Source organism: Zasmidium cellare, assembly GCF_010093935.1.
Source record: "Zasmidium cellare ATCC 36951 unplaced genomic scaffold M409scaffold_2, whole genome shotgun sequence".
Lineage (NCBI taxonomy): Eukaryota > Fungi > Ascomycota > Dothideomycetes > Mycosphaerellales > Mycosphaerellaceae > Zasmidium > Zasmidium cellare.
The window spans coordinates 1,746,748-1,770,857 of record NW_022986946.1 but is presented as its reverse complement, the minus strand read 5'-3'; the positions used below and the strand labels follow the sequence as shown (position 1 = coordinate 1,770,857).

The window sequence follows — 24,110 nt, the reverse complement described above, 5'->3', positions numbered from 1 at the left end:
TGCGGGATGATCTGAAATAGGATACACGCGCCCATCGTGCAGGGACCAAAGTTCTCCACGCCTCACATGTGCGCAAGCTCGGGCCCAGTCGCCCTCCTTCGACTCGACTGCAGGAACTTTGAGTACTCCTCAGGCCGCCACGTATCAGTCCGATTGATGCTGTCTTGCCACGTCTTTGCTCGCCAACGAATCGATCTCGATCCGTGACCATACCCATCAAGCTCTTGCTCCCCTCCGTGTTTGGGAATTGCTTTGCAATTTTTCTCAATTTGTCTGGGACAGCAAGAGAACGCCGAGACTCGAGACCTGCGTCTCCTGGTCCCTTGCTCACTCCGACGACTTTGCGCGATTTGCTCCGACAGTCTGAATCGCTCGTCACTATGGCAAAGGTCAAGCTCGTCCTTTTTGAAGATAAGAAAGCATGTCTTGCAAGAACGACGAACGGCCGAACCTGTCTAAAGTCAGTCAGACCGTCCGACCGGATTTCTGCAACGAGGTTAATCCACAAGTTCACCGGCGATGAAGGCTCCTATGATGAAACTGGCCTCGACCTCAAGATCCTTAGTCTACTCATCTGTGGCACGCATCAAGACAAGATCAGCGATGACTTTCCATCACATGTGCTTCTCGTCGAATATCGAACAAAGTTCAAACAATGGGCGGGCGAGCACGAACCATTGCCAGCGATCCATCTCCGGCGAAGTGACGCTGGCTCACGGACTTGCACTGGCAACAAGCTGCGACAGCCAATTGCAAAAGGCGAGAGTGAGATTGGTATCGTATACCTCTTCACATGTGAGGATTTGCCAGAAATGGTGAATATCGGATTCGAGGGAGACCTGTCGGCCATGGGTAGAAGAGTCAAAAAATGGGGAATGTGCCACGCCAAACCAAAGGCAGCATTCTACCGGGAGACATGCTTCCGGCATAGAGTAGAAGAGCTTGTGCATCGTCAGCTAAGCTGTCAGCGCTACGACGTCTCTTGCCCGGTAACAAAGTGCAAATCCGAGTACCACAACGAATGGTTCAAGTGCAGCGTCGAAGAAGCCAGCATCATCATCGATCAATGGGTCACATTGATGAACGAATGTACTCTGTATGATCACAGCTCGCGAAAACTCGATCCTGCATGGCAGAATGAGGTGCGACTTGTGGCAAATGCACAGGAAGAAGTCACCGCCCAGAGGCTTTTGACGACTGTGCAAATTGACGGGCTTGCAAATGCCTTCACGGCAACCTCCCTCGAGGACAACTGAAGGGTCCAATGAAGGAGCAAAAGCGATGCAAGGCTTCGGCACCAGAAGATGCTTGGCTTGTTGGGTGGCTGCCACTATGGGAGAAGTTTTTTGTACAAGTGTCGTGGGAATGTCAGTCTCTGCTCATGACGGTGTCCCTCGACTTCCTGACTCTGCAGCACTGTATGTTTTTACGTGGCCTTCTTCATTAATGAATTAGACTTCTGATTCATTGTCCCACCATGGCTGCTCGTGGAAAAGAGGGAATTGCTCTCAACTGCTCTTGGTGCTATAACAGGTCAACTGCCTGCTATCCTCTGACTGATCGTGCCTGATGGGACTTCGTCATTGTCCTGTGCCAAGTCCGACCGTGACTCAAAGATTGGACGGAGGACACCTGTGTCTTTCAAAGCGGGAAAAGGTGCTCTACAGTTTCACTTGTGCCTTTGAGATCGTCTGCTAGATGACAGAAGAATGCGTCCCGCCCGGGACATTGTATTGACTAGTCGGATGCTACTGTATCTTCGCCCGGCGTTCGTTTCCTAATTTCATTACTGGATGGCTTTTTTGACCTTGGATCTTTTCGCGGAAGTCGCTCCTGATCGCCAGCCTTTGATTGAGATTCCACCTTATTCGACTTCTCGGAGGCAGGTTGCGATCGCGTGGTGTGAACTTCGGATAAAGAATTGGTCACTACAGCTCCGAAACGACTGCTGTACCGCTGGTCGGCCAGATGCCGCAACGCCTCCTCCGACATGGAACCAAGCAGTTGTGCTGAGCTGTCCTTGGATGTCGCCTTGCCGATGTCGAATAGATCCGCCAAAGTGGTCACTACAACTTGATCACTGTTCCCATCGGCAATCACCTCTCCGATCTTGTATACCTTCTGACGCGTGATCTCAGTAGCGATATTACAAACATCGAGACACTGCTTTGAAGTCTGGATATCTTTTTCCAGCTTTGACCTTTCATCATCGTCATCAGGCGACTGGTTTTGGATGAGGGCCTCAAGACGCCTTGAAAGGTGGCCAAAAGTCTGCGCGAAGTTTTCTTGGGTTTCGTAAAGCGTCTGACGAGTCTTTATCTGCGCTTCGTGTAGCGGTTCCCGAGCAGCACCTCGAGATTCGCCATCCAGAAGAGACGATGCGCCAGTGGATAGCTTTTGAATGTATATCTTAGCCTCTTCACAGACCCGAAGACATTGTCTCGTGACTTCTTTCTCGTCTTTCAGGTCTACCGGAATTCTCTCTTCACTCCGATGTCCGGTAGTGAGGTTCGTCATTTTGTCGTCGACTCGCTGTAGATGAAGTTCCAGATTATAAACCGTGTCTTGAATCATCTCGTTATACTCCAGAAGAACCTGCTGAGAGATTTTGGCAGTGTTCCTGGCGCAACAACATTAGCAAATACTACGAGATAGACGTCCCTTGACTGACATTGTTACTGTGCCCACCCCGACAGCAATGGTCGATTTTAAGCCAGAGATTGTCTCGATAAACTCGTTAATATCACCCCTCATGAATTCCAATTTGGTCCAGTCCTTGAAGCCGGTCTTCGATTTCCCGGCGAAACGTTCCATCGACAACTCGAAGTCGTGGCATATCTGAGTACATCGTCCAACAGGACCCTGGAGAAGCGCCGACAGCGACTCATCAGCCGCAGTCACTCTCGTCAGTGCTTCCAGGATTCTTGTTAAGTCATCGAGTTCGTCTTGTAGTCTGCGCAGAGTCTTGTCTCGACCTCTGTATCGTTTTACTGTCTCACAAAGCGCCTTGGTGGTCTGAACGGCTGCTGTAGATATAGCCAGCAAAGAAGCTGTGATGCTCAGAGGATCTGCCATATTCCAGGCTACGGAACGATGAATACACTTGATAAAAATGGATGTTCGGGACGAGGGGCACCTTGAAGTATGTTTTCACTCTGCTTCTCAGACCCGTGTGATTGGACACATTAGCGCCATTCTCGTGCGGCTGTATCACGTTGCTTTGGCATAGCATTGAACAGCGCTTAAGGTGGCCTGCATGATGGAGGCAAGGAGACAGTGGAACTTGGAGGTAACGCTGCCTCCTGGTGTCTGGAGGTCGAATGTTCTGATATCGGGGCTTTCGTGAGTGGTGAAAGAGGTACAGGTGCACAGACGCATGCCGGGCGCGTGGGGCCAACACACGCCACTGCACTGCCCCTTCGCCATCCTTCAAGATCCAAGATTGGAAGAGAAGCTCGCCCCACAGCTCGAGATCAGCAGCCATATGCAACTGCCTCCTTCTGTAGCGCCTGAATGCTGAAGACATGCATATCTGTGCGTAGCCGCCCATTTTGACTCTTGCTGGACCTCAGATGCTATACGGTGTGTATAAATGTGCTAGTGACCGCAACGAGCATCTTCAGGGATGCTCCTTGCTATATGTCATTTATGTTACCAGCCTTCGGTCCAGAACGACTCGACAGGAGCAACAAATTATGGACCCACTCAGTATTGGTGGCCTCGCAATTGGTTTAGGCTCTTTAGCTTTCGATGTGTTCGATCACTCAATAAAACGTGAGTATCCCTGCGACTGTAGATCAAATGCGGCCATTTGACAGATGCACAGTCTTCAGGTTTTTCTCGTCCGTGGTGGAGATGCCTGAAGAATTCGGAAAATGTCGACTGCAGCTCATGATCGAATACAATCGACTGCTTGCATGGGGGGACGCAGTGGGTCTCGTACGCGCAGCTCATGGGTCTGATATCGCTACAAGTCTTGGAACAAATGCAAACGAGCTCTGTGCTATCGTTGCTCGCATTGGCAGACTCTTGGAAGAGTTTAGGGAGCTCAATAATCGCTGGAAAAACGAAGCGACATCAGACCCAGCGAGCGAGCTGGCAGTGACAGGAGAAATGGCTGCCGAGATTGACTTCAGTGCAAAAGTATCTGGGTTAGCTGTCATACATACCGAGAAGCTAGAGGAACGGAAAAAGACGAAGCGGATGAAGAGACTAGCCGCATGGGCATCAAAAGGGGCTGCAACAGCTAACCGTGCCATTGCACACCCGTCTCGTGTGCGATGGGTGTTGGCCGACAAGGATGCGTTCGAAGTTCTCTTAGTAGACCTTCATAAGCTGATCGACCGCATTCACGAGTTGATGGATACATACCAGAAGAGACAGATACAGGAGACAACCGCAAAAACCTACCTGGAAATGGTCGTCCTGCGAAACGACCTCCGCGACATCAAAGACATGTTCCAGGCAGTCGTCAGCATGATGGAGGTCACAAAGAGCTCATGCTCTACTGACCCTGATCGGAGTGAGACAACCCACGAAACACTTCGAGATCTTCTGCTACTCAAAGAAATCAAGTGCGTTTCAGATGAAATCCTATCGAGACTTCACGACCACGCTGCGCTTGACGTCACACGATCCATGGACGATGCCATCAAAGTCAAAAAGTATGACAACGTCCTCTTCAACGAATGCTTTACCCCAAACACATCCGGTTTCATAGCTAATGGGGTGGATCCGTATCGACCTAGGGGCTTTCTAAACCAGAAAGGGACCAACCATGAAGTCTGGGTTGAATGGAGGGCTGCCGAGTATCAGATGATTGGATCCGTGGAGGAAAACGAATCCATTGTACGGACGGCGACACTTGCGGCCATGCTGTCTATTGAAAAACCGCGACACCTCCTTTCACCTACGTGCGTCGGCTACGTGGACGATCGGAGACGTAACCATCGAGTCGGGTGGATCTACAAAATGCCACAAGGATCAACCGATCAGACTCGGCTGAGGACCCTGCACAGCATGCTCGGGAACGACTCGTGCAGGCCCACCATAGCCGAACGGGTTTCGCTGGCCTGGCGGCTTGCCTCGTCCCTGTTGTATCTTCACACCGTGGGCTGGCTACACAAGGGCGTTCACAGCGGGAACATAGTCTTCTCCACTGAATGCGAAGCGGTCGATTTCGGAAGCCCCATCATGTCAGGGTTCGAGTATTCCAGGCCTCAGAGCAACAAAACAACCTCTCGCAATCTGGACCCGACATGGGATATATATCGATGGCCAAGCATCCAAAATGAAGCGCCAAGGGATGCCAATTTCAGAAAGACATTCGACATTTACAGTCTTGGCTTACTGCTACTTGAGATTGCTCACTGGCAGCCACTGCACAAACTGATGGCCTTCCAAAAGTGGCCTACACCTTCTGCCGAATACTGTCGGATCAGGGCTTGGCTGCTGGATGAAGAGGACTTGCCGCCATTCAAGAACAACCCCGTTCTCGAGTTGCAAAACTTCATCGGTGATAAGTACTGGGCAGCAACTAGACGATGTCTCGTGGCTTACGGTGAACAAGGCTTGCATGTACAGGAGGGGTCCGATCAATCACACCCGGAAATCGGAGTAGGCATCCAGACTGTGTTCACTGAGCTTGTCGTCGAACAACTCAAGGCCATTTCCGTTTAGTCAGTACTGACTAGTACCTGTAAGAACCTGCAACTGGGGTGCAATCTTATATTTGCAGATGCAAATTGAATGGTTGACGTGATGTGCGAGCGGTCGCCTTGGCGATGGGGCTCTTGAGTATCCGATAAACACATTTAGCAGAAACTGTGGTAACGATTTGAAGGTCCATTGATAAGGTTCAAAAATGCCCTCGTTCTTGCTATTAAGTCTGATTGTTCTGCTCACAGCGTTGCTCCAACAGAGACTTCACACGGGCATGATGTCGTCTCGATGCGAAATGAATCGCCGTCCGCCCAGCATGATCCTCGGCCAATATGTCGGCCTTTGCGTCAAGTAATAATGTGACAGTTCTTTCGTAGCCTTGCGATGCTGCACCATGGAGTGCGGTCTGGCCGTTCTCGTCCTCAGCATTTACATTGGCATTATGTGCTAGAAGTTGTTGCACAACATGCACGTTCCCATTGCGAGCCGCACACTGTAGCGCTGTCTGCCCAACGCAGTTTGCGACATCAACATCTACGCCACCTTCAAGTAAAGCTTGCACGATAGGAGTTGACCCACAAGCTGCTGCGAAATGAATCGCATGAGAAGGCAATGGTTGTATGCCTTGATCCAATAAATTTTTGACCTCCACCACCGAGCCTCTTTGGCACGCCTCAAGTAAGCGTTCAGTGTTGGTTGAACCCATGGGCCCCACACATCGACAAATCATCGAGGTGTTGGGAAGCGGCAACGATAACCAGGATTCATAGATTTCACTGGCGGAAGGTCGAGCGTCTCTGTCGGCGCTGAGCATGCTCTGGCAAGTCTTCAAAAGACCTGTCTGCCACGTGGGGAATTGAAGGTTTTGTCGAATCCATTGCTGTACGGCATCGACGTGCTCGGCATAAGACGATACCGACTCGGCTGATGGCTTCAGGATCTCGCTAAGCTCGACCGACAGTCTAGGATCGTTGAGCGCAAGGAGCATCTCAAGTAACACTGCACCTAGAGAGAAGATGTCTGCTGAGCGGCCGCGAGTGCTGCCCTTGTCTACTTCCGGAGCACAGTATTCTCGAGTCCTTGAAGGCCGGCGGTCTTGGTACGTAGTTGGCATAGTCTTACCAACACCCATCTGCGATAGACCGAAATCCGCAAGTAGAAGCCTGCCCGCTTTAATCAGAATGTTTGGTGGCTTAATGTCTCGATGTCGGATCCCAATGGAATGGACATAGTGCACGACTTTAATTAGGCACCCAAACCATTCATTTGTTTGGAGGGTTCCATCCCGGAGATAGCTTTCAAGGTTTCTATCCGCGCGATCCATTATGATTGCATATTTCAACTGCTGTCCCTCAATCTCTTCGAAATAGGTATGGACGAGTTCGACAACGTGATGGTGCCGCGCCATATGTAACATCTTCGCCTCTCGAATTATTTTTCCTTTCAGTCTAGCTGCAGCCTCCTTGCTGAGTTCCGGAGCAATGGGAATAGTTTTGCGAACACACTTGTAGTCCTGGAAACGGCTAGAAGTCCCTCTGACCTTCTCCACGAACCCGGTTATTAGTGGTGCGTTCCCATCTGGAGCGAACGGAATATCATTGTCTTCTCGATAAGTCTGTGGCCAATATGGTTCCTCATCCCGGTGTTCAGAGCGGGTTCGAGCCATTGAGTAGACACTGTGACCTTGGCCAGTTACAAACACTCCCGAGCTGCGATATGCTGCTTGTCACAGGATCTTCAGGCCCAAGATGGAAGCGTGAAAGTGCGGTAGAGCTTCGTGCGTTTTGTGCGTGGTGCAGCCCTGGAAGCTTTGGAGCGGCGACGACGACGACGAACCACGATAACGACAAGATTCACATCTGTACAGAGTCCTCTGCGAACTGGGCATGTGAAGGAAACGCGGAAGAGAAGCATGTCGGTGCGTAGTCGTTCTTCTTGCCATGTTGCATCGGCCCATGGGACAAGCGAGAGTTAATTTGTCCATCACGTGCCATACGCCTCATCGTCTGTGCTTGTGCTCGAGAGCCGAACTTCGAAGTCTTCATCTTCCAGGATCGTCATGCAGTGTACGTGCACGAGAATTCCAAATGCGACGATGGCGAAATGCAAAGCGCTGCGCGTCATGGCGATTTCGCTCGAGACATTGACAACCTCATCGCCTGTCTATCGGCCAGTCGCCAAGCACACCAGCAGGCCGCCATCATCCAGGCCCTCGCCGCTCGAACGTAATTGATTGCAGACACTGCGACTGGAAGCAGATGATCCTTGTTTTGACCGAATGTGTGTAAGTCAACCGAAGCTGGCGCAAGCAATCGGACGAAAAGACGTCTTCGTTAGGCGACTGAACCTGAAGAAACACTCTGGCCGGTCCATCACTGCTCCGACATGCAGCACAAGCTCTGAAACATCTCAGGTGGAGGTCCCTGATTACCTCAACAATGTCCGCCAAGGGCCTGATAATCATTTCCTCCCCCCCGGGGGGGGGGGGGGGTTTACCATCTCGCGATCACATCCGTTGGATGGAAGAAGACGACCCCACCCCTCATAGGTCGAGAAGGGGCCCATGTGGAGCTACACCCCATGCTCTGAATTGCCATCAGATAAGGGATGCGTTTCTTTCCGATTAGTGCGCGATCTCATCCAGGGTTAAGTTCTGGTCCATTTGTAGTCCAACATTTGCGTCGAGGAACAACATCTACAGGACAGTCCTTGACAAGGACCGGAGTCGGTTGGATCAAACCTTAAAGTAGACGTACAGACTCGCGCCGTAACACCGCTGAGACAGCTAGCCATCTTGTCTACTGCTGCCATCTGGCTAGAATCGCTACACTCCGAATGCGAATCCGGTTGCCCTTATCGGTGTACGGTGAGACACTGGTGTCGAGACCGGTAAAGTCTTGCCGTCATTGGTCACTACGTGTGGACGCAATGGAACTTGGTTTCGGCAGGTCCATGGCACACGGATGCCTTTTGCCAGTGCACTCCCAAGCTTCTTGGGCGAAGGCCGATTTTTCCACAGTATGAAATATATACTGGAGACCCAACCATTTTACAGATTTACCATCCTGTGAGAAATAGGTTACGAGAAGATGCCGAACAACGAACCTGATGAGAGGCTGGTGTACCTCGCGCTTCGGCATGAGCTGTTCAGTGCTGAGAGGAATATGAAAGTGAAGACAATCCGTGGACGAGTGCAGAAGCTGTCGAATACCTCCGAGATCAGGTCACTAATTCAAGAATACAATATTGACGCCATCTGCCACGTTGCCAAGCGACTACTCGACGGGGGAATATATGAGTCCACGCTGAAGGCCAAAATAAGCTTTCCCGACATTTTTGACGTGTCTCCAGCACAAAGTGCAGAGCGCGAGCATTCGGAGCTGGAGGCCGCGAGACACGAGTCCAATGTGTGGCAAGACGCTACGCAAGGCCATGCAATTACCCTTGATCATGATGGAGCCGGGGCGCGTGCTAAGCAAGAAGCAGCGACGGCACAGAGCGGTAAGGCCTAATACCACTTTTGTCTCGGCCCTGTTACTTACTAGTCATAAAGCAGCAACAGCTCGCTTGCGGACATCCAGCGGTTTTCAGCAAGCTGTCAAGTCACTTTACCCGGTATATCTGCCGCTGAAAACGCAACACAAGCTTTTGGTGGAGGTTCAACGTATTCTTGAAGATACCTGCTTTTCCTTCGGCCAAAGACAATTCCCTGCGTTCCTGGAAAAGGAGGGCTGGGATTGTGCGGAATCCGTTGAGTTGAACGTTTGGTCGAGTGTCCTGAGAGCCCAAAGAGACGTCCTTGCGGTACAAGACCTGACTGAGGCCGGCAAATCGCTCGAAGACCTCCTTGGCTCCATGGTCCACATACGCCATACAGCTGTACACCGACCTCGCGTCACTGTGGGTCGAGTACAACAGTTTCTGGCAGATGCAGAGTCCTTGGCAAAACTTTTGAGTGAGGAAAAGTATTCTTCTGTACTTACAAAGCTACGATGGAAAACCCAAGCGATAGTGGACGAGCTGAAACGTAGCAAAGATCTTTTGGAGACTCGAATTGCCACGACGCGGAAGGAGTTCGCAAGGCGTAGGGCTGATCTCGAGAGTCAGGAGGAGTCCGCAATCAGTGCGATATTGGATGAGGATCGTATGTGCGATCGAGTGTTTGGTGAAGACTTAGTAAAAGAGGTCGAGCTGGCGCAGGGCTTAGCTGTGGGATACCAATCCTCAAGCGGAGCATGTGGTGTCGAAGTGGTTGAGGAAGATTCCATATCTGTGACACGGGTTGCAGACATTGAGCATCCTGCGAAGGAAACCCAGGATATAGAGACGTAATATGGCACCAGGTGCAGGATCGCCAAGCATGCTCATACACTATGAAGGATTTAATAGGGAATTGAGCAATTTGACACCAGCAGCAATGTCTAAAGCACACCAAGACTTGGTACTTATTAATATCCACCACTCTGCACAGGTCAACAATTGTGATTACTTGATGCTATTCCCATGGTGCATTCCCTTGGTACCGCTTCATTCTACTTCTTTCGAAACCCCTGTCCGATGTCATGTCCTATCTACGCCTCGTAGCTGCTAGATTACAATGTCGTGCCGTGCTTACTTCGCCCAGCTCAAGCGTGGAGAGAACAAAGATAGAGTAGAGTAGAGTTGTCGATATTTTTGTTAGGCATTCCGTCTGTAGCTGGCTTTCCATGATGTCGCAGGATGCTTCGCGATACGCTCTTTCGCAACAATAGGATGCTGTCGTTCAAAGTCGCAAGACAGACTCATGAACGACAGCAGCCTAAATGGTCGATCGCCTCACGATGGTCGCGGGACCACAGAGTAAGTCCGCTCGGAGAACACCAAGTCTCCACTCAATCTCAAGCGTTCGGGATTCACATACACTTTCATGCCAATGTTACTGCTGTTAACATTGAAAACCCTTGCGACCATGTATCTTCGCGCGCTGTTGACAGAGTACGCGTTTTGCATCTGAAGATTGGAAACAACTCATTAGTTGCTGCCAAAGAGTGCAGACGTAAGCGACTTACCAATTGATACTGGCCCCCGCTCATGTAGAACGGCGTGTCATACGCTCCTGTGGTGGTCTTGACCTCGATCAGATACTCAATTCCGGTGATCCTCCTCTGCTCCTCGTGAATGTGATCGAGGTAGCCCTTGTCACACAGCAGATCGGTCAAGTCACCATGTGTATCCTTGTACACGAGGTCGGCGGTTTCGCTGCCGGTCCAGGCTTCCAAATCATAATAGTCGGCGTGGCAGTTGACTTTGTCACGGATTTTGCTTTTCCAATTGTCTCTGCTCCAACCCTGCAAAGGTCGAGAAAGATTAGACAAAAGCTCGTAGACCTAGTGAACATACGAGGTAAGCTCATGATATACACAATGAGGGAGGAGGACTGACGTAGAGTTCGCCTGCGGCGCCGACTTTTCTGTTCCTTTCCAGCTGCGATTCAGAACGAAATACGCTCGTGTTGTCCAAGCCATCGTATTGTTCGAGCGGAAAGTTCCCTTGAAGAGCATTGGCACTCGAAGTCAAGGCTAAAACTTCAATGTATGGGAAAGCCGCTCTCCTTTCACAGTCGACAACCCGTTCAAGCATCTTACGGTACCCTCTGTCCTCGCCATCGGTGGCGAATTGAAACGCAAATGGCGAAGCTGATCCAGGGGCCCCCGAGGCGCGGCCTTGTACATCTGCACTTCGACCACTAGGTCCAAAGACAAATGGCCGATGAAGCGAAGGCTGTAGACTCGATCGTGACTGGAAGGACGATACTGCTCGCGATGTCACTGTGTCAGTGTCGGAGGAGAGCTCCGAATCTCTGCTTAGCGTCCGTTCTGCGTTCGACGGGGCGATGGGGCTAGAGTTTGAATCGTCTGAGTTTCCAAAGGAGCGCCTTGGTGTGACGTTGTATATATTTTCTTCCAACGACAAGGTCGCAAGCGTATCAGTAAGTTCCGATTCCGGGTTGTCTCTTCCCATTGTCTCGTTTCTTCCGTTGACCCCTGGATTGCCCTCCCCGGCTGCGTCTTCATCACCACTTTCGCCGTCCTCGTTGGGTACCGAGATTTGAATAATACGATGACGCTCCAGAAGAGAATCCACAACAGACCGGCTGTTACTCAGGCATGAGGTCAATACAATGATCAGCTCATTATCCACAGGCTCCATGACATGTGTCCGTGGGTGTTGCATCAACCAACTGGCTAGATTCTTGGGCAGTGCTGAGTTGAAGCATATGTCCTGGGCCTTTCTGCTGCGGGGAACGTAGATATCCAGGTTGTTCTGCTTGTCATCAATGTGCATGTCGCCGGCGTTGAGGACTACCTCAAAAGTCTGACCGTTCTGACGGAGCGTCAACAGGGACGATATCGCGTCAGTCTCCAAGACTTTAGTCTTGTGAAAAGCTTCGTACAGGGCAGATTGATCCGTCTGCCATCTTGGGCTGTTGAATGTTGCGGCGATGCTGGATTGAAAGATTGTCAGTTGAAGACTGCTTTTCCGACTGATCTCGCCAACATACCGCAGAAGTGCGTGAGCTTTCCGTTTCAAATCCCGATCTGACCTCAAGATTTCCCGAGCGCCACCGTCAACAACTGAGGTGTTTTCCTTCACCGAGACAGACAGATACCGGGTAGTTAGACCAGCCCACTCCAGGAATGGCCTGAGTCGGACAATCTCCTCCAAGGAATAAGCGAGCATCGTGACTTTGTTTTTAAAATGACTCGCCAGGTCCTCACGGTCCGGAATGGCAAAATCGGTGGCAACAGAGACTTTCTCAGACGATCCATTGCCATGTCGCACAGCAAAGATGGGTTGCTGTAACAACGGCTTAGGGTCGAGACTTTCATTGTCGGTCAGTAAGAGCGCGTTCAATGAACGGATCGTGCTTTTCAGCTCGTCTGCTGATTTGCCATTGCTCGAGTGGATGAGCTCGTCATACACCATACGCAGTGTCAAGAGCCTTACACCAACAGACTTTATGAAAAAATCTCGTAGGTCTTTGTAATGATCATTTTGATCGCTGAGCACTATTTTGCCGCTGATCTTGGTGGTGGATGTCCAAAGGCACTCGCTTGGTTTGTACCAGCGGCGTTGCTGGCGATCAATGAAGATCATCTGGTGAAGCTCGAATTGTTGGCTGCCAAGCATCAGTGGGATATCAATATGCAACAGGTCACAATGAAGTGACTTACTTTAGGTAACCTTCAGATTTGCCCTTGGTCATCTTGTCCAAGCGTCGGTAGACATCAAGGACGTGGTCGAAATCAACGTCAAATTGATGAAGCGCTGACAATTCATCCAGCAGGTCGTTCATGCTGGCGCTGGAGATGCCAAGAATATCCTTGTAGAATGCCGTGAGATCTCCTTTAGGCACGTCTGAGGGTACTGCATCCAGGAATATGGAGTCTTTGGTGAGCATGCCTGCGGGGCCTTCAAGGCGACAGCGAGAAGGTGTTGACCAATGGAAAGATCGACTTCCGGAGGCTGGAATATAAAGCAGCTGGCCTTCCTCTATCTCAGTCCTTCGACTTGTTAGCATTACCCTGACACACAGCAAAGAATACAGACCTGATTCTGAGTTTTGTGTCGGCGCGATACCCGTCACTAACGCACTGTGCTCTGATGGCAACATAGAGCTTGAGCAGTCTCTGTTGCTTCTCTTCGTTGAGGACTGCAGGATTGCCCTTCTTGATCCAAGAGAGGATCGCAAGAAGAAAGTCGAGGTCACACGTTCTCCTGACGGAGAAGTGGTGGACCAAAAAGTCCCAATCCGATGATTCGGCAGCTTCAACGCGGAGGAATGGAAAAGCTTGATCATAATATGCAAACCGCTTAAAGGTCTCCAGCAGGGCTGGGGTGGGCAAGAACGTTTCTTGAAGCTTGCAAGCTGGCGGCTGTACACAGCGACAAAGTTCCCTGGCCGAGGTGTTCTTGACTTGCGTTCGCAAGACCTCACTGTCGATGAAGGTTGATTTCACATCATTCCAACGATGCTGGAACACGGGCAAGAGGTTCGATGGCATGTGCTCTGCCATGTAGTTCCATACACTCGAAAGCGATTTTCCAGAGTGATCGACGAGTCTGAGACTCTCACGTATTCCAAGATCGTTACAAAGCCAGGTGCTCCAAGAGATACTTCCGCTTGTAGAAGGAGGGTGCTGCAGGTAGACCGGATCCAGTATTTGCAAATCGAAACCCGGCACGTTTAGATTTGCTGCGAGGAGAAAAAGCTCTGCCCCAAAAGGACGGCGTCCTGGTAGATAGACATCGGTCTGATGCGGGAAGACGATTGACTTGGATTTGGCATGCACAAAGATTTGTCGGAGCTCGAGACGATCCATCAGAGTTCTGAGATCGTCAAGTTTTCTCTCCGAGTCAGTCGCCGATGTCGATGCGGTTTGCCGTGTCTGGTAGAGGTAGTGTAAATGAGCCAAGGATGTCTCTTTGCTGACACCCGGTTGGGAAGGATCTTGCCCGGCGTAAGCGCTCACAATTGCAGCTCTTACTTGGTTGACCTGAGGCTCTTCAACCCCCAATCTTGTGAAGAAAGCCTTCCGGGCCGTATTGGCCAATACGGTCGGGTCAATCATCTGTAATGGAAGCCCTGCCGGTATGGCAAAGCCCTTCGTACTCGGGAAGAAGACAGGCCCATCTGCCACGCAAGCCCAATCCCCGCTTCGAAGTGGGATTACGGCAATGGATTTCAAAGCGTCGATAGTGTCTTCATCTTTCACAACTAGCCGTGCCAGTCTAGAGTGCCAGTCCTCCGACGTCGATTGATCCCTGATCTTGGACTTGTGAAAAGAATTTAGATCTTTCCTAATTAGGTCTACGGCGAGTTCAAACGTTGAAGGTTCCAGGCCATATTCTTGGAGTGATTGGAGCGCAGAGGATGGGTATGAGGGCGACAGAAATGGATCTGTGATAGGGTCGTCAAGCAAAGGAGTCCCATCTTCCTCGATAAAGTCGTCCGCAACTTCAAAGACTTGATCGATAGTTCGCAACTGCTGCTTGTTGCGTGACACAAGGACAGTGCTTTGAGATATCTGTCGCTCGATCTCATCATTCAGTACCTTCCAGAACTGGTCGTGTGTATCTTCTTTGGCAGGAAGAAAGGCAGGCCAGCGGTAACGCAGCGCGGAGTCTTCGTCGCAGAACTGCTTGATCGCGTCCACGAATGTGGTGGCAATATGGACCCGGAGAGCTTGATTTCTTGGTGATGACGTTACGATGTGCTCCCGACTGGCGTTGGTTACAAAGTCGGTGTGGATGATGAACTGTCGGAAGTCAGTATCAACGTAGCTTCGAAGTTCAAAACGATCAGTATTACATCGTAGTCCGACTTGCTCATGGGTAGGAACGCAAATAGCTGTTGTCGTTGTTCCAAGGGCATGCCGTCTTCGGTCAAAGGAAATGCGAGCACGACTTCAGCGCTCTGTTCAAGCTTCTCCATAGCAGTTTTCCAGTCCTTGTTGGATCGGTTTTCAGTAGATGCAGCCTCCAAATTCTTGTTGAATCTCCACACGTTGACCGGAAGTCCAGTGAATGTACGAGAAATCTTACGATAATGCTTCAATGATTCCTGCGTGGCACCCTGTGAGCTTGCCGTTGTAGCTTTAAGACGGACTACGCCGTTGGGCACTTCATCCAGATGGAAGGTCTTTGAGCGGTTGGTTTTGCCATCCACATCCCAGATAGTGATGTTCATCTGCTTGAGATTTTTTAGAAACAGCAGGCATGTTGGGTCCAGGGACTCGAGCTGCTCAACGATTGTAGAACGACTGTCATGGTTGAATTGCTCATTTCCATCGGGATGGAGGTACAGCGTCATTCGCGTTCCAGACCGATTCGATTCGGGTGCAGGAAGGTCTGTCCAGATTGGTGTGATCATGCCAAGGCCATCTGATCGACTCTCAATCTCAAAACGGAAAGAGTATGGACCAGACTCAATGTTTATTTTTCGAGCCACCATGAACACGGATTTGAAGCCAATGCCCTTGTTCCCGATATAGCCATGTGAAGTCGTTTTGGAGCTATCGCCGACGGTGCAGATGGCTTCCAAATTCTTTTTTTCGAAACCGTCTTCGTTGCAATCCACGATGATATGGTCAGGGCGAAGATCGAAGTTGAAGAAAGGCTGTGAGCCATGGGTTTTTGCGCGGGTGAAGCAGTTGTCGTCAGCATTTTGCAGAAGCTCGAAAAAGAAGCGCGCGTTGCTCCCGTAGATGTTGCTGGCAAGCCTACAGATGCGATGATTAGCCAAGACTTCAGTATTTGACATAATGTTGCATCCATGTGGCGGGGTGACAAACGCTTTAATGGATTGACTGGCAACCTTCCGCATATTGTGCATACTCTCCCGAACGTCCTCGAACGATTCTTGGTCCCATTCTTGGATACGCCGCCATCTGGTCTCGCTGATGTATCCTTGCTGCTTGCCAACTTTCTCCACGATCCGCTTGGCCTCTTCTCTCGTCACCATCGTGTTTGATCTGGAGTCGAGACTAGTCTTTGGGGTTGAACAAGAGGCCACGAGATTTCCCTCGTCGATTGAGCGTGTGACCGAATGATATGAGAGGACTCAATCTGACTGATGCTGAAGGCGCTGGCGGGATATGGATGTGTGTGCGCCTGAGACATGGAGATGTGCGTCAGTCTGCCAACGCCTCCTTAAAAAGTTGTGACACATGCGCAGGCATTGCATCTCCATTCATTCAGCCTTCGCTTGTCGTAGCGTAGCGTAGCGTGGGAAACGGAAGGTGCGTGGGTGCTCAGTGAGGCACAGTCGTTGAAGGCGAGCTTCGGGGTTGCAAGGGTGGTAGCATTGCAGCGTCTTGGTCTGCGCCTGGTATGCGACGCAGAGACCGCTCCTTCCACTCGCCATTTGTGAAGCGTCTAGCACCACATCTCTTCTTCTCTTCTGGACAGAGAGCTCTAGCATCCTCGAACCTCACCGCATGCGAGGCATTTCAGCGATTGAGCGTTCGCTAGCTGCATGCGTGAGCGTGTGCAGCACGGGAGTGCTGTCCGCCGATCCCTCTTTTGGCGAAGCGGAGCAACTGCCTGCACGGGCCGTCCGTGCTCGAGCCGTCCCATAATGGCCCGAGGCTCGTGCAGCATGCGAGGATGATGAAACACACTTGCACGCCATCATTCCCGCCGTTGTATGCGTCCTACGCCTTGACAACGACGCACGGTCGCGAAGAAGGCAAAGGCAGGCGCTGCGCGGGAGCGAGTTGATTGAACCTAGAGGCCTTGAGTTACCCACGCCAAGCGCTTGCAGTCGCTGTGCTGCGCAGATTGCTTGCAGTGTGGGTGCATGAGACACAGCGATCCTTATCTATGAAAATTGTCTCATGCCATAACGTGTGCTTTGGTAGTACAAAACCTTCTTGAACAGCATCAAGATCTAATGTCGAGCCATTCGTTGGGGAGGGCGAAACTGGCCAGGCCCTTCTGAAAATGACTATGGCGAGCCGTCTTCTCAGAGATCCTCAACTCCCGCATGGGCAGCCACTCATAGCATGTTCAAATCTCCTATGAAGAGTTCCATGTGGGAAGCGCCCTACGTCGCTGTCGCTAAGACTTTTATCCCATGCTTCATGTGGAAAGCTTCCACCCATGCCATGTGGAAAGTAGATCAACCAGAAAGCTGGAACATGTGGGGTATGTAAAGTCGCTTTCACGGCAGGGACTTCCCTCTTTCCCTGTCTCCATGGGCATTGCCCGCATGGTCTGTGGAGAGCCGACGCTTGCGCAAGGACGTGCTTTTGATTCCGTCCCGCCAAACGGCCTTTCCAAGGTGCCGCTGCCGGCCCCCTGCGTTTCAGCACGGCACTCGATAACCACGCGAGATTCAGCCACGTTGTGGCAGACACTACATGGGAAAGGTGTTTGTGACCTTCTGTTTTCCACTTCCTTCTTTCTGTCAAGGTGCAGGACGCGATTCGTCGTTCTCGGTCCAGGAGTCGAAACCCCGAACTTCACATTCCCGAAATCTTGGAGTGATTGTCTGGTCGAGACACCAACAAAGCTTTGCCAATATGCATCTCAGCGTAGGTCGACGTCCCACAAGTTTGTAACCCAGAAACCGAAACCGGGATCGAGTGTTGACGCGCCAACTGCCCACGAGGTTCGGAGAAGCAGGCACCCGCCTCCACAAAAGGCAAAACAGCCCCGAGCCACTGGACTGGCCTCGCACAGACCATTACAGTCGTCTGCGTATTGGCCTGTGCTTTTGCTCGCGTAGACGTCGCAATGACCACGAACGACTGCGAGTTGAATCTGCAGCCGACCTGCGTACCGCTGGGGATATGTCAATTGGCCATTGATGTCACGGCCTGCAATGCCCGCCAACGTGTGTCTGTCGCAACCCGTCGCATGTGCGACAGCCAGAACAGCGACTCTCCCAACCCAACAGTATAACTCTGGCTGCCTATTAGCACATCCTGTCAGCTTTGCTGAGGATAGTGCGCTGACACTTACGACTCGGCGTGCTCGTTGGTGTGGCCACAGGACAGATTCGACCCGCGAAGACGCTCGTCATTGCGTCTTCTCCAAACAGGCGTGCACTTTCAAGACTGGCTACTGCAAGACACAGTGCAACACGACAAGGCTCTTCTGATGGAGAATTTCGAGGACTTAAGGCCCAATACTGTGAGCGACAAAGTCTGTCGGTGCGACCTGATATCAGGTCTTTAGATTACGACTCCCCGAAGTCTAGAACTGAGAGATAGGGAATAGCAGTCGGAGTTCTTATCGACAGCATGGAGGCTTGGCACTCACATGCTCTAGTTGCATCAAAGCTATGAATGATGCGGAAAAGACAAGAATACATGACCTCCTACTTCCAGCAATGTATCGGTAAAGATAGACGCCAAATCAGGAAGCCACCAGTATCTGACTTAACTATGTAGTGTATAGGATGATCAGTGGAAGGGGCAAGGCGAGGACCGCAACAAGAAGCGAGCCAAATGTGAACGCGGTGCTCCAATCGCCATGCCTACCCCATACCAGTACCCCAATCCAAGTGATCGTGAATGCGGACAGACACCAAAGAAAGCCGGCCTTGATGCTGCGGATCATGCGCGGCACATTCCATCTCATTTTGACATATATCCCGCGGTATTCGATAAGCGAGTCAATCCTTGTTAGTCTGGGCGAGTCGTTCGCCTCTGAGTGATTGGCATCCTTTGACGTTGGGTCTTTCTTGAGACTGTTGTAGTCTTTGGCCTTGAAATGGACTATTCTTGGGATGCAGCGTCTCAACAATTCCCAACCTGAAGGTGGAGGCTTATCATTGTATTGATCTCGCAACCACTGTTACCCTGGTAAGTAGTTTGCCCTTAACCATGGGAGCATTTACAAACCTCTGCTTCATCTTCTCGGTATACGAAACTCTTTTGGAGCAGCCCATATCTTAGGATCTCTTCAGCTTCGGTCTGTTCGGGATTCTCGATGCATTCTTTAAGCAAATCCCGTTTCTCGAAACCGATCAGTCTCCTCCCCGCGTTCTCGTACTGGTCTTGTAGACAAGCCGGCTCATCAAAAACCGGAATGTCGGCTTGGCGCATTGCTTCAGGACAGTTGGAGTCGTGGTAGTTAGAATGACACTCGACATAACGGAGATTCTCCCTATCATTGGAGTTTTTTTCCCTGATCGCTTCAGGGTCTAACCAGTGCTTAATATTGACGCACATCTTATTGCGAAGTAGAGCTTTGAAGTGAAACTAGAGTAGCAAATCAGCTAGCGACGCTGGATATGGGCACACCACATACGACCTACTTTGATCTCCTTCACTTCAAGTTCGTAGCACCATAAGTATCTGGACCACCATCCTTTGTTCTTGTAGATTGCTGCCTGGATCCTTTCGAAATCTTCTTTTGGACTCCCTTGCTCCTTGAACATGGGCTTTGGGGTAGGCCTCCTAGATCCCTTCTTTGTTTTCTTGTACGACCACTCATAGACAACTTTTCCGGGCCATTCAAGATCCACCTTTTCGACATAGTAACCTCCTTCTTGAGTGTCGAAACACAGAAAACAGTGGTTGAATTCAATGGCTTTTGTTTCTCTTCCTTCAGCTGAGGTGTCCCTGCCCGCTTCTGCCGGAGCTATATCACTTGATCCAGCCTTTGCTATTTCGTGTCCTTGCGTAAAAATCGCATCGTTCGCTTCTTCCATTTGTCGTGCGCCATCGAACCTCGAATTCCTGTCAGGGTTGCCTCGCCTTCGAGTCGGGTGTATAGTCCCTGGAGAAGCTCCAACCACTGCCTTGTCAGGAAAACGTGGAGTCGTAGTAGCTGCCCCGGGCTGCGACCTTGTTCCGTACTCTGGCATGAGGCTGAGGTAGTCTGAATTGTGATGTCGAAAGTGGTAAGACACCAACCGGGCTAAGTGATGGAGGTCACTGGATTTTGACTGTCAACGAGAGGAGGCGTGTCGTTCGAGACACAAGTAGCCACCAGCGAGAGGTACATGTACCTATACGTGCCTCAACCGGTGAGGACTTAAGCGCCGAACGTACTCAGCCTCGCACCCTCGAACAAATCAATTTGAAGTCAACGGAGGCCGCACTATTAGATGTTAGCGGGCGTGAATACGGAAGCATCAGTCTTGATTTGTTGAATGAAAGTCGTCCACACATGGTCACGCTTGCGACCTAACGCGCGCACATGTTATTGATGGAGCGACTTCCACTCATGACTATTGCCTTGGTAGAAGACATGTCAATGCGGGACTAGTCAGTCGTGGATGTGTTCTTTGCCGTGGCCACGGAGCAGAATATCGTTGCGCAGAATGGCACGAGACATGTGAACTGCAGAAGTTTCGTCTTGACTTTGGTTGGAGCAGAGATGAGTAGGCATGCTCCTGTTCCTTCGTGCGTGCGTGAATTCCGTAAAGAAAGAAGCTCTCTGCCTCCTGCCTTCAGACAAGTGCTGGTCCAACTCGTGATCGCCTGCGTCGACTAGTTGAGCAAGGCCGGAGACGGTTCAATGGAACGCAAGCCTCTGTGTTAGTATGAGAGACAAGATAAATATCCAGGCTCATTTATCTGATCCTCTCAGACCCTACACCCTGCCCCGCCTTTAAGCTTCCTCCCATGAACATGGAGAAGATGCTCCTTCAAATCCTTGTACATATCAAAAACAGCACCGCATCCTTCTGGGCAATCTCGATGTTTGCGTCTTTTCGCATGGCTTACTAGAGTACTTTGTGTCGCAAACGTCCAGTCGCAACGTTCGTGCGGACAGGTGAAAGGCCGTAAGAGGCTTCCGTCTTTTGCTCTGCTCTCGTCGAGCTCTGTTCCACATGCAGCGAACGGCCCTAGGGTTGCATCGTTATGCAAGGAGGCAGAAGCAAATGTGTCGCTCGATGCATAGTCACCGGGGCCAGTCTCTGGTGGAGGTATTGTCTCAGAATAGACATCTGCATGCCGCCACGAGATTGTAGAGTTCAGATTGTCAGGAGACTCGGCATCCGAAAAAGCACATCCGAAAAAGCAAATCCAAAATCGAAGTCGTTGTGATCTGAAGTCATAAGAGGTCCGAGCCACGTGTCCTGATCACCGTCGAGCCAATCTTCAACACGGTCTGGGTGCTCCATACCTTGTTGTTTTGGAGCTTCATCTTCCTGCTTGGGAAGCGCAGCAGCCCTGGCGAATCGAAACCGGACTCCATTAGCATGTATCCAGAAAGCGCGAGGATTATCGAGGATCGATGTGCAACGTGGGTGCGGGGAAAGAAGAGGCCATACGACCCTTGCCAAGTGGGTTGCAAGGTGTTTGTGGAGATGGGACGTTTGCACAAATTGTTGGAGCCTGCGGGAGGCTGGCATGCTTTCGTTGCTAAGGCAGAACGTGCCCCACTGCGCTCTGATGATCAACCCTTGCCAACGGATGAGGCCGCAGAATTCATCCATCTCGTGTAAGTGGCCTAAGCAGTGAGACTCCCAGTCTTCGGCGGAGGTGATCCACAGGCGGCACTCGTGACAATAGCTGTCCGACGTCGGCACGGCTGCAAAGACTTCGTGCTCAGCAACCAAGTGGCTCCGCAAATCTCGTTTATCCTCAAAGTCCCTCCAGCAACCGTGCCAGAGACAGGTCAAACGCGCGTGACGACCTATGTACCCGCACACCTCGCCATCACTCCAGGCCTCAAAGTCAGTACGGCACTGTCCCCAGCGGCGATGGGAAATGCGTTGCCTGAAAGCTGACACTTGCGCGAGTTTGGTACAGCGCCTACGCTGCCTCGCGCAGCTCAGAAGATGAATGTTCCATGGTTGAATGTTCTTCGAATAAGACGTTCCAGTTCCAGATTTAAGACACCACGTGCGACTGCCGTCTTCAGCAGGTACAGCATCCGGATAGCGAGGCACCCTTTTGCGTGCCTCTGCCAGGTCCACAAAACAGCTCATAAGCTCGCTGCGCGATACAAATCCATCGCCTTCGGGACTTGTCTTGGGATACAGAAGGTTCGATATGTTCTTACGGCCCTGGTCGTATCTAAGAAGACATTCCAGGTATCTCGACCGGGAAGGTCGGCTTTGTGCTTGTCCGTCAACATCTCCTTCATACAGTGGCGGTGTATCAATCCGCAATTTCTTTGCACTTCGAAACGCAGATAGGTGCTCCTCTAAGCCTGGATATTGCACTTGCCCCTCGGCAGTGAAGGTTGCAACAGGCACATCGGTGAGTTGTGATCCAGGTGGCTGCTGTGCGCCAGTGTCCAGGTTCCGTTCCATAGACTGCAACAGGCCAATCGTCTGGTCTTCAGGAGATTCTTCATTGAAGTGCGCCTGCATATGCACATCGGAGATGTCTGAGATATACGACAAGAATGAGCGTTCACTTCGGTGTCCAAAATGCTTACTCCTTCGAGCTGCGGAGACATGTTCTGCTGTTTCGTAACCGAAATTGATACGTGTGTAGCGGATATTCACAATAAACTCACTGTCCAGCATGTTTCCGTGCATTCTGCGGAAATTGTAGGCCTTCAAAGGATCTTGATATCCTGCTCTTTCTCCTACTGCCCGTAGCATATTGTGAAGCGAACCTACAGAAAGGATCTCAGAGTCTGAAATATGTCGACTGCCGCCCGGTATCAGCTTCCGCATGACTGGCATTTCAGCCCTCTCTTCCCGGATGAGTATTTGCCGCACTGGGCAGCCAGAGCGATATCGAATCCGCTCGAGGTCGTCAACTCCACCGACCCCCTGGAGTGCTGCATCAGCGATGGCAAGAGATAGAAGCTGGAGGACCGGACACAGAGCGCGATTATCGACATCTTCAATGAGCGGAAGCTCTGTGCTGGACATATATTAGCGAGTTGTCAGACGCTACCTTGAGTCTCAAATATACTCTCTATGCTGCAAACCGCGGTTGAACTTTCGGTTTCGCAGTTTGGCCAAGATGGCGAATATCGATGCCGACCCTCGGGGCACTTTGTATATGGTAAGGTCTTTGTATAAAATGCCTTCGTTGGTACCAAAATGTTGCGAAGACTCGACCATCTCGCCAGGTCTAACACCAAGGTGAGTGAGCAGCAAAATACCGAGAGATAGTTACAGGCGCATTCGGCTGTGAGCAAATCTGTACTCGTCGAAAGCCCAGAGAAAATTGATGATATCGGTGACGACCCCTTTGCTTGCAAGCGCTTTCTTCTGCGAGATCGTAGAAGCGTTCTCCTCTATTCTCAGGGTATGGTGGATGAACTACGAGCAGATCAGCAATGATTCTGAAGAGAGGCAATGGCGGTGCGTGACTATACTCTTCGCACTTCAGTCTGCTCGCGTTTGGAATACTGATGATCGCATGATTGGCGGACACCGCCTTTCAGTTGACTCCACTCCTTCTCTAGAGTGGTTACATGCAATCTGGGTGCAAGCAGGCCGTGGCTGTTACGAAGTCTCCACGTAAGGAAGGCGAAGATCTGTGCGACGGCTGGGGCGGTGGAGAAAGGCATAGACTCGTCAACGTCTTCAAGCCCGACCTCTGTCGCAAACCTGTACTGTCAATAGCTTGTCGTCACGAGAGTAGTATATGCACTCACTCGAGCCATCTTTTCCTGAGCAAGGCGAGACCTTTTTTCGGAGCAGGTAAAGCGCTTCTCTTGATATGTTGTCCAGACGTCCCGCATGCGTGTGCAAGTGCTTTGATGTCGATAGTTACCATGTCTAGTAGCGCGAGTGCAATGAACCGGTGCTGTGCGGAATTGTGCGGATTTTTGAGGTCATCAAGGCACAGGTTGTATCTGCATTCCGATTCCTGAATGCGAGAAGTCGCCTCTCTTTCAATATTGTGGCCATCCCACGCTTCCTATCGCCTCCTTCCTATCGCATTCCTTCCTAGCATGTCATATGCCCGCATAGCGACAAACAGGAACCCGGGGTCCACCAACAGGAACCTGGAATCCGGAATAGTTCGAGAGCA

The 24,110-nt window shown here is 51.0% G+C and overlaps 6 protein-coding genes across 6 annotated transcripts; 3 read left to right on the top strand and 3 right to left on the bottom strand.

The window, feature by feature from the left end:
• Positions 1–380: 380 nt before the first annotated feature.
• M409DRAFT_49781 (uncharacterized protein) lies at positions 381–1,256 on the top strand (the record flags this gene model as incomplete). The annotated part of the gene is made up of 1 exon (XM_033811348.1): positions 381–1,256. The coding sequence occupies one exon, from the start codon at positions 381–383 to the stop codon at positions 1,254–1,256; it is 876 nt and encodes a 291-aa protein (XP_033674207.1).
• A 481-nt stretch (positions 1,257–1,737) lies between these two features.
• On the bottom strand, positions 1,738–3,075 carry M409DRAFT_17258 (uncharacterized protein; the record flags this gene model as incomplete). The annotated part of the gene is made up of 2 exons (XM_033803979.1): positions 1,738–2,620; positions 2,672–3,075. 2 exons carry the CDS (start codon positions 3,073–3,075, stop codon positions 1,738–1,740), a joined length of 1,287 nt encoding a protein of 428 aa, XP_033674206.1.
• A 620-nt stretch (positions 3,076–3,695) lies between these two features.
• Positions 3,696–5,679, top strand: M409DRAFT_62852 (uncharacterized protein; the record flags this gene model as incomplete). The annotated part of the gene is made up of 2 exons (XM_033815333.1): positions 3,696–3,774; positions 3,827–5,679. The coding sequence occupies 2 exons, from the start codon at positions 3,696–3,698 to the stop codon at positions 5,677–5,679; spliced, it is 1,932 nt and encodes a 643-aa protein (XP_033674205.1).
• A 3,071-nt stretch (positions 5,680–8,750) lies between these two features.
• Positions 8,751–9,993, top strand: M409DRAFT_17256 (uncharacterized protein; the record flags this gene model as incomplete). Its single annotated transcript, XM_033803978.1, has 2 exons — positions 8,751–9,162; positions 9,218–9,993. 2 exons carry the CDS (start codon positions 8,751–8,753, stop codon positions 9,991–9,993), a joined length of 1,188 nt encoding a protein of 395 aa, XP_033674204.1.
• A 483-nt stretch (positions 9,994–10,476) lies between these two features.
• M409DRAFT_17255 (uncharacterized protein) lies at positions 10,477–16,165 on the bottom strand (the record flags this gene model as incomplete). The annotated part of the gene is made up of 8 exons (XM_033803977.1): positions 10,477–10,650; positions 10,710–11,027; positions 11,083–12,145; positions 12,203–12,820; positions 12,876–13,205; positions 13,252–14,960; positions 15,014–15,923; positions 15,996–16,165. 8 exons carry the CDS (start codon positions 16,163–16,165, stop codon positions 10,477–10,479), a joined length of 5,292 nt encoding a protein of 1,763 aa, XP_033674203.1.
• Positions 16,166–18,591: 2,426 nt separating this feature from the next.
• M409DRAFT_17254 (uncharacterized protein) lies at positions 18,592–23,852 on the bottom strand (the record flags this gene model as incomplete). Its single annotated transcript, XM_033803976.1, has 8 exons — positions 18,592–19,002; positions 19,053–19,412; positions 19,469–19,883; positions 22,257–22,988; positions 23,040–23,201; positions 23,277–23,392; positions 23,449–23,683; positions 23,731–23,852. The coding sequence occupies 8 exons, from the start codon at positions 23,850–23,852 to the stop codon at positions 18,592–18,594; spliced, it is 2,553 nt and encodes an 850-aa protein (XP_033674202.1).
• Between the last annotated feature and the right edge of the window lie 258 nt (positions 23,853–24,110).